Raw genomic sequence first — 13,152 nt, forward strand, 5'->3', positions numbered from 1 at the left:
CACCCTACATTCAATGAGCTCCATACCGCCTGTTGTTCAATGCGTGCCAAAACTCCTAATACAACGAAAATAGCAAAAATCCTGGTGACCCTGGCTTTGAAGTGTTTTTTTTAAAAGATCTGTGCCACTCCTCCTCCATTAAGTTACAGGCCCTGCCTCCTTTTGTGATGCAAATGTACAACGTGATAAAAATAGCTCCTGGAAAAAATAAAAAGTGCAGAGCCAGCAGATTGTGGCACAAGAAATGTGCTGAACAGACCAACCATGGAAAGAGGGAGAGAGAGGGGGCTTTGTTATTCTTGGTGCAGTAGGGTCACATTAGCGGTCTAGTATTATTGCATGATGGGGACACGTTTTAGTGCAGGGTTGTCGTTGCAGGCCAGTTTGTGTAGTGAAGCTCTAAGGGATGTTGTCTGGAGCTCTAGTGTAGTACTTCTTGTACTTATCAGTGTAATTTGGCAGATACAGTGTGGGTAGTTTGACACCTGTACTGACACTATCCCTGTAAAATAAATGTTATCTGTGTCTGTAGAGCAGGTTTGTGGGTCTGTTATAGTCTCAACAAACAACAAACGTTCCTTACGTCATTACCTAACGTTTTCATAGGAATGTTCTGGTGATGTGCAAGGACTGTTTCCAAGAGACCGTTCCATTTAATGTTAAACTGAATTTACCCAGAACGTGGTTATCATGTTCTCAGTATATTCATGTTCTAGACACATTTCATGGGATGATGCAAGAATGTTAATGTGTCTGTTTTTTTTTACGGGTTAGGACAATATTTAATCAACATGACACCAAACGCACATAGAACATGTTTTCAGAATATAAGATATTAATGTTCTAGACACTTTTCATGGGAATGTTACAAAAACATTTCGGTGTCCAATTACATTTTAAAACAGGATGTTCCGTCATTGTCTAGATACCCAGCTTGTTCCGAGGACGTTCCTAAAGAAGCCTGATGGTTTCAAAGAAAACGTTCCACACCACACCTTGTTACTGTTGCCGAGCCCATCAAGACTCTGGTTGGATCTATTTACATCTCTTTGTCTGTTGGCAAGGTAATGGATATCCACACACAACCAAACAGTGTTTTTAACATAAAATAAGCCTTTTCACAATGCGTTGTTCTTAGCCCCGGTCTACACTGGCCTTGGGTTAACTTATCATCAAATTGTATTTGTCACATGCGCCAAATATATCAGGTGTAGACCTTACAGTGAAATGCTTACTTATAAGCCCTCACCAACAATGCAGTTTTAAGAAAATACCCCCCCCCCCCCCCCCCAAAGTAAGAGATAAGAGTAACAAATAATTAAAGAGCAGCAGTAAAACAACAATAGCGTGGCTATATACAGGGCTACCGGTGTCAAGGTAATTGAGGTGATATGTACATGTAGGTAGAGTTATTAAAGTGACAATGCATAGATAATAACAGAGTAGCAGCACTATAGAAGAGGGTGGGGGGCAATGCAAATAGTCTCGGTAGCCATTTCATTAACTGTTCAGGAGTCCTATGGCTAGGGGGTAGAAGCTTTTTAGAAGCGTCTTGGACCTAGACTTGGCACTCCGGTACCGTTTGCCGTGTGGTAGCAGAGAGAACGGTCTATGACTAGGGTGGCTGGAGTCTTTGACAACTTTTAAGGCCTTCCTCTGACACCGCCTGGTATAGAGGTTCTGGATGGCAGGAAGCTTGGCCCCAGTGATGTACTGGGCCGTACGCCCTACCCTCTCTAGTGCCTTGCGATCGGAGGCTGAGCAGTTGCCATAACAGGCAGTAATGCAACCTGTCAGGATGCTCTTGATGGTGCAGCTGTAAAACATTTTAAGGATCTGAGGACAGTTGCCCATGCCAAATCTTTTCAGTCTCCTGATGGGGATGACAGTTTGTTGGTGTTGTGGACGCTCTTGACGCTCTCAACCTGCTCCACTACACCCCCGTCGAAGAGAATGGGGCGTGCTCTTTTCCTGTAGTCCACAATCCTCTCCTTTGTCTTGATCACGTTGAGGGAGAGGTTGTTGTCCTTGACCTCATCCCTGTAGACTGTCTCATTGTTGTCGGTGATCAGGCCTAACACTGTTGTATTATCAGAAAACTTAATGATGGTGTTGGAGTCGTGCCTGGTTGTGCAGTTAGAGTGAACATTGAGTACAGGAGTGGACTGAGCACGCACCCCTGAGGGGCCCCAGTGTTGACGAGCAGCGTGGCGGATGTGTTGTTACCTACCCTTACCACCTGTGGGCCATCAGGAAGTCCAGGATCCAGTTGCAGAGGGAGGTATTTAGTCCCAGGGTCCTTAGCTTAGTGATGAGCTTTGAGGGCACTATGGTTTTGAATGCGGAGCTGTAGTCAAGGAATAGCATTCTCACATACAGTTGAAGTTTACTTACACCTTAGCCAAATACATTTAAACTCAGTTTTTCACAATTCTTGACATTTAATCCTAGTAAAAAATCCCTGTCTTAGGTCAGTTAGGATCACCACTTTATTTCAAGAATGTGAAATGTCAGAATAATAGAATGATTCATGTCACTACACTCAATTAGTATTTGGTAGCATTGCCTTTAAATTGTTTAACATGGGTCAAATGTTTCGGGTAGCCTTCCACAAGCTTCCCACAATAAGTTGGGTGAATTTTGGGCCCCTTCCTTCTGACAGATCTGGTGTAACTGAGTCAGGTTTGTAGGCCTCCTTGCTCACATACGCTTTTTCAGTTCTGCCCACAAACTTTCTATAGGATTAAGGTCAGGGCTTTGTGATGGCCACTCCAATACCTTGACTTTGTTGTCCTTAAGCCGTTTTGCCGCAACTTTGGAAGTATGCTTGGGGTCATTGTCCATTTGGAAGACCCATTTGCGACCAAGCTTTAACTTCCTGACTGATGTCTTGAGATGTTGCTTCAATATATCCACCTAATTTTCCTCCCTAATGATGCCATCTATTTTATGAAGTGCACCAGTCCCTTCTGTAGTAAAGCACCCCCACAACATGATGCTGGCACCCCCATGCTTCACGGTTGGGATGATGTTCTTCGGCTTGCAAGCCTCCCCCTTTTTCGTCCTAACATAACGATGTTCATTATGGGCAAACCGTTCTATTTTTGTTTCATCTGACCAGAGGACATTTCTCTAAAGAGTACGATCTTTGTCCCCATGTGCAGTTGAAACCATAGGCTGGCTTTTTTTATGGTGTTTTTGGAGCAGTGGCTTCTCCCTTGCTGAGTGGCCTTTCAGGTTATGTCGATTATAGGACTCACTTTACTGTGGATATAGATACTTTTCTACCTGTTTCCTCCAGCATCTTCACAAGGTTCTTTGCTGTTGTTCTGGGATTGATTTGCATTTTTCGCACCGAAGTACGTTCATTTCTAGGAGACAGAACGTGTCTCCTTCCTGAGCAGTATGACGGCTGCATGGTCCCATGATGTTTATACTTGTGTACTATTGTTTGAACAGATGAACCTGGAACCTTCTGGCATTTGGAAATTGCTCCAAGGATAAACCAGACTTGTGGAGGTCTCCAATTGTTTTTCAGATTTTTTATTTCTCCCATGATGTCAAGCAAAGAGGCACTGAGTTTGAAGGTAGGCCTTGAAATACATCCACAGGTACACCTCCAATTGACTCAAATGATGTCAATTAGCCTATCAGAAGCTTCTAAAGCCATGACATCATTTTCTGGAATTTTCCAAGCTGTTTAAAGGCACAGTCAACTTAGTGTATGTAAACTTCTGACCCACTGGAATTGTGATACAGTGAAATAATCTGTCAACAATTGTTGGAAAATGCACAAAGTAGATGTCCAATCCCGACTTGCCAAAACTATAGTTTGTTAACAAGAAATTGTGAAGTGGTTGAAAAATGAGTTGAAAAATGAGTTTTAATGAGTTTTAATGACCTAAGTGTAAGTAAACTCCCGACTTCAACTGTATGTGTTCCTTTTGTCCAGGTGGGACAGGGCAGTGTGGAGTGCAATATAGATTGCATCATCTGTGGCTCTGTTTGTAATGTATGCAATTTGGACTGGGTCTAGGATTTCTGGGATAATGGTGTAGATGTGAGCCATAACCAGCCTTTCAAAGCATTTCATGGCGTGAGTGCTACGGGTCGGTAGTTATTTAGGCAGGTCACCTTAGTGTTCTTGGGCACAGGGTCTGTGGTGGTCTGCTTGAAACCTGTTGGTATTACGGACTCAGACAAGGAGAGATTGAAGACGCTTGCCAGATGATCTGTGCATGCTCGGTGTACACGCCTTGGTAATCCATCTGGCCCTGCGGCCTTGTGAATGTTGACCTTTTTTAAAGGTCTTACATCGGCTGCGGAGAGCGTGATCACACAGTCGTCCGGAACAGCTGATGCGCTCATGGATGCTTCAGTGTTACTTGCCTCGAAGCGAGCATAGAAATTATTTTGTTCGTCTGGTAGGCCCTCGGCTGTGCTTCCCTTCTGTAGTCTGTAATAGTTTGCAAGCCCTAACACCTCCGACGAGTGTCGGTGTTGGAGCCAGTGTAGTACGATTTGTTCTTGTGATATGATTCAATCCTGTGTTTACACAAGCACTTGTTAACCCTAGGCTAAGGATTCACACTTGTAGTCCAGTGTTTTGGAATAACGGACAAACACATGTGACCAACAGCCATGCCGGTCAGTGCCGTATTAAGATTAGAGAGGACATTTTTTTTTTTTTTTTTTTTCTATTACAGCTTATTGGATGTCTGTCATTCATATTTCATTCACCCAGGTCAACGTAACATTAATACGTTTAGGCTACTACATGATACTCTGATTTGCCCTATAACCATCATGCGGTTGCTGCAACCTAGCCTACAAATGAACGTTTATAACTTAGGTGCACAGGTCGAGAGATATTGGAGTAATTAAGGTGACAGACGGCGACACATTCAGTACAGCATTGCACACACTTGCCTGCATCTAGCTGATCTAGGGTCGAGTCATTCGTCCAACCAGTTTCTATTGGACAAACTATCTTCTTTTTTGTGGGGGGGGACAAAATTAGGTAGGTCCCTCACCATTTTCGTTCCGTTTGCTTCTGTTTAAGAAACGTTTTGCAACAGAATCGGCTGAATGAATACACCCCTGATCACTCGCACACACAGTTCACATTTATAGCCTACATCTTTGTCATCATAATGTTATAGTCAACTAACTTTAACTAACGCCTTAGTGAACCCACAATCCAATCAATGTGTACAATCATGCAGTACAGCAAAAGCATTTGTACACATAAACCCACATCATCATGGGTTTACTATCACGCGGTACAGTTTACAGCAAGCAGACAAGGCCTAGCGGGATGATCGGAATGCCGTGAACCAAGAGCATGTGTGTTCCAAGTCCTAGGTAAGAACATGTTGAATAGTAATGACTATAAATGACCATGCACAATGTGATCATTTGTGTCAAATATGTATGTTGAAAATGCTGTATATTGAAAGCATTGTGTGTGGGTGTTCCTCACCTTGCCAACAGACACAGAGCTCTGAATGGATCAGGTCCTTGATGGGCTTGGCAACAGTAACACGGGGTGATGTTTCTTTGGGACCATCAGGCGACGTCCTAAAAACGTCTTTAGGGAACAAGCAGTGAATTATCACATGGTCCCATGTTTTTAATGTTCTTGGACACAGGAATGTTCTTGCGATGTCCCGTGAAACGTGTCGAGATCATGTAATATATTATATTCTGGCAACCATGTTCTGTGTAGTGTAGGCCGTCATTGTAAAATAAGAATTTGTTCTTAACTGACTTGCCTAGTTAAATAAAAAATGTTGGGTGTGACGTTGGAATATTCTCCTAACCCTCAGAAAACTGGACACAGGAATGTTCTTGCATTGTCACATTAAACGTGTGTAGAATATGAATATTGTTTATTCTGAGAACATGGTAACCACGTTCTAGGTTAATTCTGTTTGGGATTAAGGAAATAACTCTAACGCCTAAACATGCTAAATAGATTCACGGGAGATGTTTGTTAACATACATAGAATGTTCCCGTAACTAACGGAAAACTGAACCATAAAACATCAGGGGACCATAATGGGTAACGTTACAAAAAACGTTCAATTTTCCTAGAATTGCTAGCTGGGGTGGTATCAGCCTATATCTACACTGATGCAGTAGTCGGAACATAATAGTTTTTGGATCAGTGATTGGCTAATTCTGCTAGGGCGGAGGTCAATGTGACTCACTTAGGGCAAGATCAATAATGGAAGAAACATTGACAAGCTAGTGCTGCCAGTTCAAAGTAGTGTATTTAGCTAACCATTGTGAATGCAGGGAGCCCATAGAGTGGGGCAGCAGTAGGCTGCATTCTGTAGAGCATATCGGTTCAATCTAAAAGCCTCCTGCATAATGACTCTGAAACGTTAGCATGCGAGAGAGCCACGCAAGCACAATCACCAGCAATTAGCCCTCAGCCATTATCTTTCTCATACGCTGCCAAGCGTGGAGCTTCAACCCTAATCAAATGCTTGCTTTGAGATCACGACAGGTAGGAACAATTACACACGCAAACATATATGGCATGTGTGAGTGTTTACTGTGTGCGTGCGAGCAAGCCCAATGCATTGGTCCATTGAAATACAGTACCAGTCAAGTTTGGACAAACCTAATTCAAGGTTGTTGCTTTTTTTAAACAATTTTCTACATTGTAGTGAATAATAGTGAAGACATCAAAACTATGAAATAACGGATATGGAATCATTTAGTAACCAAAAAAGTGGTAAACACATCAAAATATATATTTTATATTTTTCAAAGTAGCCAGCCTTTGCCTTGATGACAGCTTTGCACACTTGGCATTCTCTCAACCAGCTTCACCTGGAATAGTTTTCCAACAGTCTTGAAGGAGTTCCCACATATGCTGAGCACTTGCTGGCTGAATTCTTTATTTTTTTTCTTCCCTTCACTCTGCGGTCCAACTCATCCCAAACCATCTCAATTGGTTTGAGGTCGGGTGATTGTGGAGGCCTGGTCATCTGCTGCAGCACTGCATCACTCTCCTTCTTGGTCAAATGGCCCTTACACAGCCTGAAGGTGTGTTGGGTCATTGTCCTGTTGAAAAACAAATGATAGTCCCACTAAGCACAAACCAGATGGGATGGCGTATCGCTGCAGAATGCTGTGGTAGCCATGCTGGTTAAGTGTGCCTTGAATTCAAAATAAGTCACTGACAGTCACCAGCAAAGCACCCCCACACGAAGCATGGAAAAGGAGGTGTGATCAAGGTTGGAACCACAGATACGAAGATCATTCGTTCACCTACTCTGCGTCTCACAAAGACATGGTGGTTAGAACCAAAAATCTCAAAGGACAGATTTCCACCGGTCTAATGTCCATTGTTTGTGTTTCTTGGCACAAGCAAGTCTCTTCTTATTATTAGTGTCCTTTACTAGTGGTTTCTTTGCAGCAATTTGACCAAGAAGGCCTGATTCACGCAGACTCCTCTAAACAGTTGATGTTGGGATGTGTCTGTTACTTGAACTCTGAAGCATTTATTTGGGCTGTAATTTCTGAGGCAGGTAACTTTAATGAACGTATCCTCTGTAGCAGGGGTAACTCTGGATCTTCCAGACTTCCATAGTGCTTGATGGGTTTTTGCGACTGCACTTGGAGAAACTTTCAAAGTTCTTGAAATTTTCTGGATTGAATGACCTTCATGTCTTAAAGTAATGATGGACTGTCAATTCTCTTTGCTTATTTGAGCTGTTCTTGCCATAATTTGGATTTAGCCCTATTTGGTCAAAGCTCTTCTTTGTACCATCCCTACCTTGTCACAACACAACTAATTGGCTCAAACACACCGAGGAAAGAAATTCCGCAAATTAACTTTTAACAAGGAACACCTGTTAATTGAAATGCATTCCAGGTGACTACCTCATGAAGCTGGTTGAGAGAATGCCAAGACTGTGCAAAGGGTGGCTACTTTGAAGAATCTCAAATATAAAATTATATTTTGTTTTGTTTAACACTTTTGATTCCTTATGTGTCATTTCATAGTTTTGATGTCCTCACTATTATTCTACAATGTAAAAATAAAAACCACTAAATGAGTTGGTGTCCAAACTTTTGACTCGTACTGTATGCTCAATGACATTGAGCAACAGCTTTTGGAATTTAAATGGGTTAGTTAATGGATTTTAAATGGGCACAATCAAGACAAGGCTGGGATTTTGGAGTCCAATGTACAAGTCTATGCACATTCTGCAAAGCACAATGCCATTGATGGAGGAGAGGAGCCAGACTAGAGTTGTTTAATCAGTTTTATATTACATAGTGTTTCATTTATCCTTCATCCTCCCATTACTGATGCATATGCATAAAACTGGAAAACAGATTTGAACAACTTGTTTTTAGGGCATTTTGTTATGTTCTATGTATTATGGATGTATGCATGTGAAGCTTTTAGTTGAGTGCTTTGTTGCATGGCAGTGTTTCTTTGTGCGCGTGAGTGTTTTTGTGTGGTTCAGTTTCCTCCAGGTTCTAGTGAAACCCATTGCACTGTGCCTTCAGGGTTGTTCTGTCAATAAATGCAGTGCCTGAAACTAGACCAGCAACAGGAGAGGCAGACGGCACCATGTCCAGAGATTTGTTTTCAGTGTCCTATGCTCCTGCATCAAGGAAGGACTATTTTTCTCTGTGAGGAGGTTCATTTGCGATCTTACTAGCTGTGTGGCTCCCCTTAGTTACCAGGTGTCTGAGGTATCAAAGGCTTTGGTTCTCCATAGTGAGCAGTTCAGCCCGTTTCCACAGTGAGAGGGAAGGAAGACACTTCTACATTTCACTCTCAACGCAGGGGAGCTACTGCATGCTCTTTTAAAACTTCACAAACGTACTTTTCTTTCTTTTTTTTCAGCCCTTTACGCTTTTTTTTCTGTTAATGAAAACTTTTCTGAAATTTACTCATAACAGGGGTCTTTGTGAAAAAACAAAGGCATGGTGCCCAGATGTGTGTGTGTGTGTTTAGTGTTTTAGCCTCTTCAAAGGAGTTTGTGTGTGCGTGTTTTGAAGGGCAGTTTGTGTGTCACTCCCAGACATGAAAGCTTCTAGAATAAAATAGTGGGTTCATTTACAAGTGCAGTCAGCCATTTGACTGGGGCTGGTTTTATGAATGTTAGAGGGATGTGTGATTCTGTTTTGACATTCTGGCACCTCCCCAATATAGGATATGCCTGTTTTCAAGTTTCTCTGCCTCAAACAGAAATCTCCTAAATACGATAAAGCCTAATAAAAGATAATGTGGTGGTTGTGGCAGCTTATTTTACTGTCTGCTTGCTTGCATGTGTGCACACAGATTGGCTCATGATGAGTAGTACAGTTGTTGGCCTCGAGCAGTGATACACTACATGACCAAAAGTATGTGGACGCCTGCTCGACGAACATCTCTTTCCAAACTCATGGGCATTAATATGGAGTTGGTCTCCCCTGTGCTGCTATAACAGCCTCCACTCTTCTGGGAAGGCTTTCAACTAGATGTTGGAACATTGCTGCAGGGACTTGCTTCCATTCAGCCATGAGCATTCGTGAGGTCGGGCACTGATGTTGGGCGATTAGGCCTGGCTTGCAGTCGGTGTTCCAGTTGGCACTATAAATTCAGGCAGGTAGCGTTCTCCTGGCATCTGCCAAACCCAGATTCATCAGTCGGACTGCCAGATGGTGAAGCGTGACTCATCACTCCAGAGAACGCGTTTCCACTGCTCCAATTGCGGCGAGCTTTACACCACTCCAGCCGAAGCTTGGCATTGCGCATGGTGATCTTAGGCTTGTGTGTGGCTGCTCGGCCATGGAAACCCATTTCATGAAGCTTCCTACCAACCGTTTTTGTGCTGACGTTGCTTCCAGAGGAAGTTTGGAACTCGTTAGTGAGTGTTGTAACCGAGGACAGATGATTTTTACGTGCTACCGCTTCATCACTCTGCGGTCCCGTTCTGTGAACTTGTGTGGCCTACCACTTTGCGTCTGATCCGTTGTTTCTCCTAGACGTTTCCACTTAACCATAACAGCACTTACAGTTGACCGAGGCAGCTCTAGCAGGGCAGAAATTTTACAAATCGACTTGTTGGAAAGGTGGCATCCTATGACAGTGCCACGCTGAAAGTCACCGCTCTTCAGTAAGGCAATTCTACTGCCAATGTTTGTCTATGGAGAGTGCATGGCTGTGTGCTCAATTTTATGCAACAAGTGTGGCTGAATTAGCCGAATCTACTAATTAAAAGAGGTGTCCACATACTTTTGTATATTTAGTGTATGTCCAATGACCTCAGATAAAAAGCCATCAGAGGTCATTAACTACTGTGTTGTGTGGGATCTTATAAAATATTACATTTTCTGAGGTGGGAGGAGTTTTCATTTGTACATTAGGCCTACTCTCTACCTGCTGCCATGGTGTCTGACTGACTGTTCTGTTGAAGATTGGAGCGATAATGTTGTTTTTACCTGATATTATTATAACTGTGTCTGTGCGTGTTGATGTGCCTTCCAGGGATCCCCATCAATGTTCCTCCACCTGGTAAGCATGTCTACTGTGATGGAAACAGGATATTTTGTGTCACCGATGTTGGTTCTGGTCTACACTGGATGTTGTGCATGGTGGATGTTGTTGATAGTGGATTGTGAATGATGAATGATGGCTTAACCATGAATGTTGTTTTGAAAACAAAACTAGTTAGCAATAGTACTTTTTTTAAGTTAGCATCGTGAGAAGAGGGGAATTTGAACATGTTTAATGCCTATGAGAAATGAAATTGATGCAATATTCAACAATACTGTCATGATTCTGGTCCAACGCGGTGAGCAACGATTGCCTTTCCGGGGTCTGGAAGGAAAGTTTTCTGCTATCTGTTTATGCCCAATAATCACGACTTGATGACCTGACAGACGGTGTCATCTCTCCTGCAGGCTACCCTCCTGGCGCACCACCTCCTTCTCTGATTCCCACCTTAGACAGGTGAGTCTGTTCTGTCCTCTGTCTGTCTGTCTACAGAACGATAGCGCTCTGGTTGTTTGTACAGGCTGCACTACAGGGGCAGTAGGATCAGGAGAGACAGAAGGAGAAAGGCTGGAGACAATGACATAAATGGAGACAGAGCAGGAGAAGGGCGAGAACACAGCTACTGCCCAACCAGACAGACTGGAGCCAGGAGAACACGCAGGCAAGAGATAATGAAAAGGATCATATGGAAATATACAAGTCAAAGGGATACTGCTAGATTCCGGCATGTTCTAATTACCCAGGGTCCGATAAATACGTGGATAGCATTTTTATGTATTTGATGGTATCCACACGTTTATCTGATTAGAACAAAGGCTTAAATGCCAGAATCTCAGTAATCCCTTCACAGGGAAGGAGATGAATGTATTTAGAGAGATTATTGTAGATATGTATTGACGGTTCATTGATGACAGCTACCATTGCTTGATTGACAGGGATAAACGCTCAGTTGAAATGAAGAATTTAGAGCAGTGGCTTCTCAGCAGGTTTAATAAAAAATGGTGAAATGAACTCAGCAAAAAAAGAAACGGCCCTTTTTCAGGCCAAATGGCTTCACAGATCTTCATTGTAAAGGGTTTAAACACTGTTTCCCATGCTTGTTCAATGAACCATAAACAATTAATGAACATGCACCTGTGGAAGGGTCGTTAAGACACTAACAGCTTAGGCAATTAAGGTCACAGTTATGAAAACTTAGGACATGAAAGAGGCCTTTCTACTCACTCTGAAAAACACCAAAAGAAAGATGCCCAGGGTCCCTGCTCCTCTGCGTGAACGTGCCTCAGGCATGCTGCAAGGAGGCATGAGGACTGCAGATGTGGCCAGGGCAATAAATTGCAATGTCCGTACTGTGAGATGCCTAAGACAGCACTACAGGATGGACAGCTGATCGTCCTCGCAGTGGCAGACCACGTGTAACAACCCCTGCACAGGATCAGTACATCCAAACATCACACCTGTGGGGCAGATAGATGATGGCAACAACAACTGCCTGAGTTACACCAGGAATGCACAATCTCCATCTGTGCTCAGACTGTCCACAGTAGGCTGAGAGAGACTGGACTGAGGGCTTGTAGGCCTGTCGTAAGGTAAGTTCTCACCAGACATCACCAGTAACAACGTCGCCTATGGGATACAAACCCAACGTCGCTGGACCAGACCGGACTGGCAAAAAGTACTCTTTACTAACGAGTTGCGGTTTTGTCTCACCAGGGGTGATGGTCGGATTCGCATTTATCGTCGAAGGAATGAGCGTTACACCGAGGCCTGTACTCTGGAGCGGGATCGATTTGGAGGTGGAGGGTCCGTCATGGTCTGGGGCGGTGTGTCACAGCATCATCGGATTGAGCTTGTTGTCATTGCAGGCAATCTCGATGCTGTGCGTTACAGGGAAGACATCCTCCTCCCTCATGTGGTACTCTTCCTGCAGGCTCATTCTGATATGACCCTCCAGCATGACAATGCCACCAGCCATACTGCTCGTTCTGTGCATGATTTCCTGCATGACATGAATGTCAGTGTTCTGGCATGGCCAGCGACGAGCCTGGATCTCAATCCCATTGAGCACGTCTGGGACCTGTTGGATCGGAGGGTGAGGGCTAGGGCCATTTCCCCCCCCAGAAATGTCCAGGAACTTGCAGGTGCCTTGGTGGAAGAGTGGGGTAACATCTCACAGCAAGAACTGGCAAATCTGGTGCAGTCCATGAGGAGGAGATGCACTGCAGTACTTATTGCAGCTGGTGGCCACACCAGATACTGTTTGTTACTTTAGATTTTGACCCCCCCCCCCTTTCGGTTAGTCACATGTCTGTGGAATTGTTAAGTTTGTCAGTTGTTGAATCTTGTTATGTTCATACAAATATTTACACATGTTAAGTTTGCTGAAAGTAAATGCAGTTGACAGTGAGGATGTTTCTATTTTTGCTGAGTTTATTAAAGTTGTTATTTTTACATAACTATATTCACGTCACAAAATAATTGTTTTAAACAAACTGTTTTGCAAAGGTCTACAGTAGCCTCAACAGCACTATGTACGGTTGCACCATGGTGTAGCCGGAGGACAGCTAGTTTCCGTCTTCCTCTGGTTACATTGACTTCAATACAAAACCTAGGAGGCTTGTGGTTTTTACCCCCTTCTA

General features: G+C 43.4%; 1 protein-coding gene across 4 annotated transcripts in view; it reads left to right on the top strand.

Moving 5' to 3' along the window:
- Positions 1-13,152, top strand: part of LOC109898024 (pre-mRNA 3'-end-processing factor FIP1) — a 40,290-nt gene that overhangs the window by 12,740 nt on the left and 14,398 nt on the right. For 2 of the 4 annotated variants that reach the window (XM_020492760.2, XM_020492761.2), the window contains exons 11-12: positions 10,505-10,531; positions 10,921-10,969. In XM_020492760.2, coding sequence (XP_020348349.1) covers positions 10,505-10,531; positions 10,921-10,969 — 76 coding nt within the window. Of the gene's footprint in view, positions 1-10,504; positions 10,532-10,920; positions 10,970-11,033; positions 11,604-13,152 lie in introns of those variants that run through there. The other 2 variants (XM_031833511.1, XM_020492762.2) reach the window with 2 other exon arrangements.

This window comes from Oncorhynchus kisutch, linkage group LG10 (assembly GCF_002021735.2).
Source record: "Oncorhynchus kisutch isolate 150728-3 linkage group LG10, Okis_V2, whole genome shotgun sequence".
In the NCBI taxonomy this organism is placed as follows: Eukaryota; Metazoa; Chordata; class Actinopteri; order Salmoniformes; family Salmonidae; genus Oncorhynchus; species Oncorhynchus kisutch.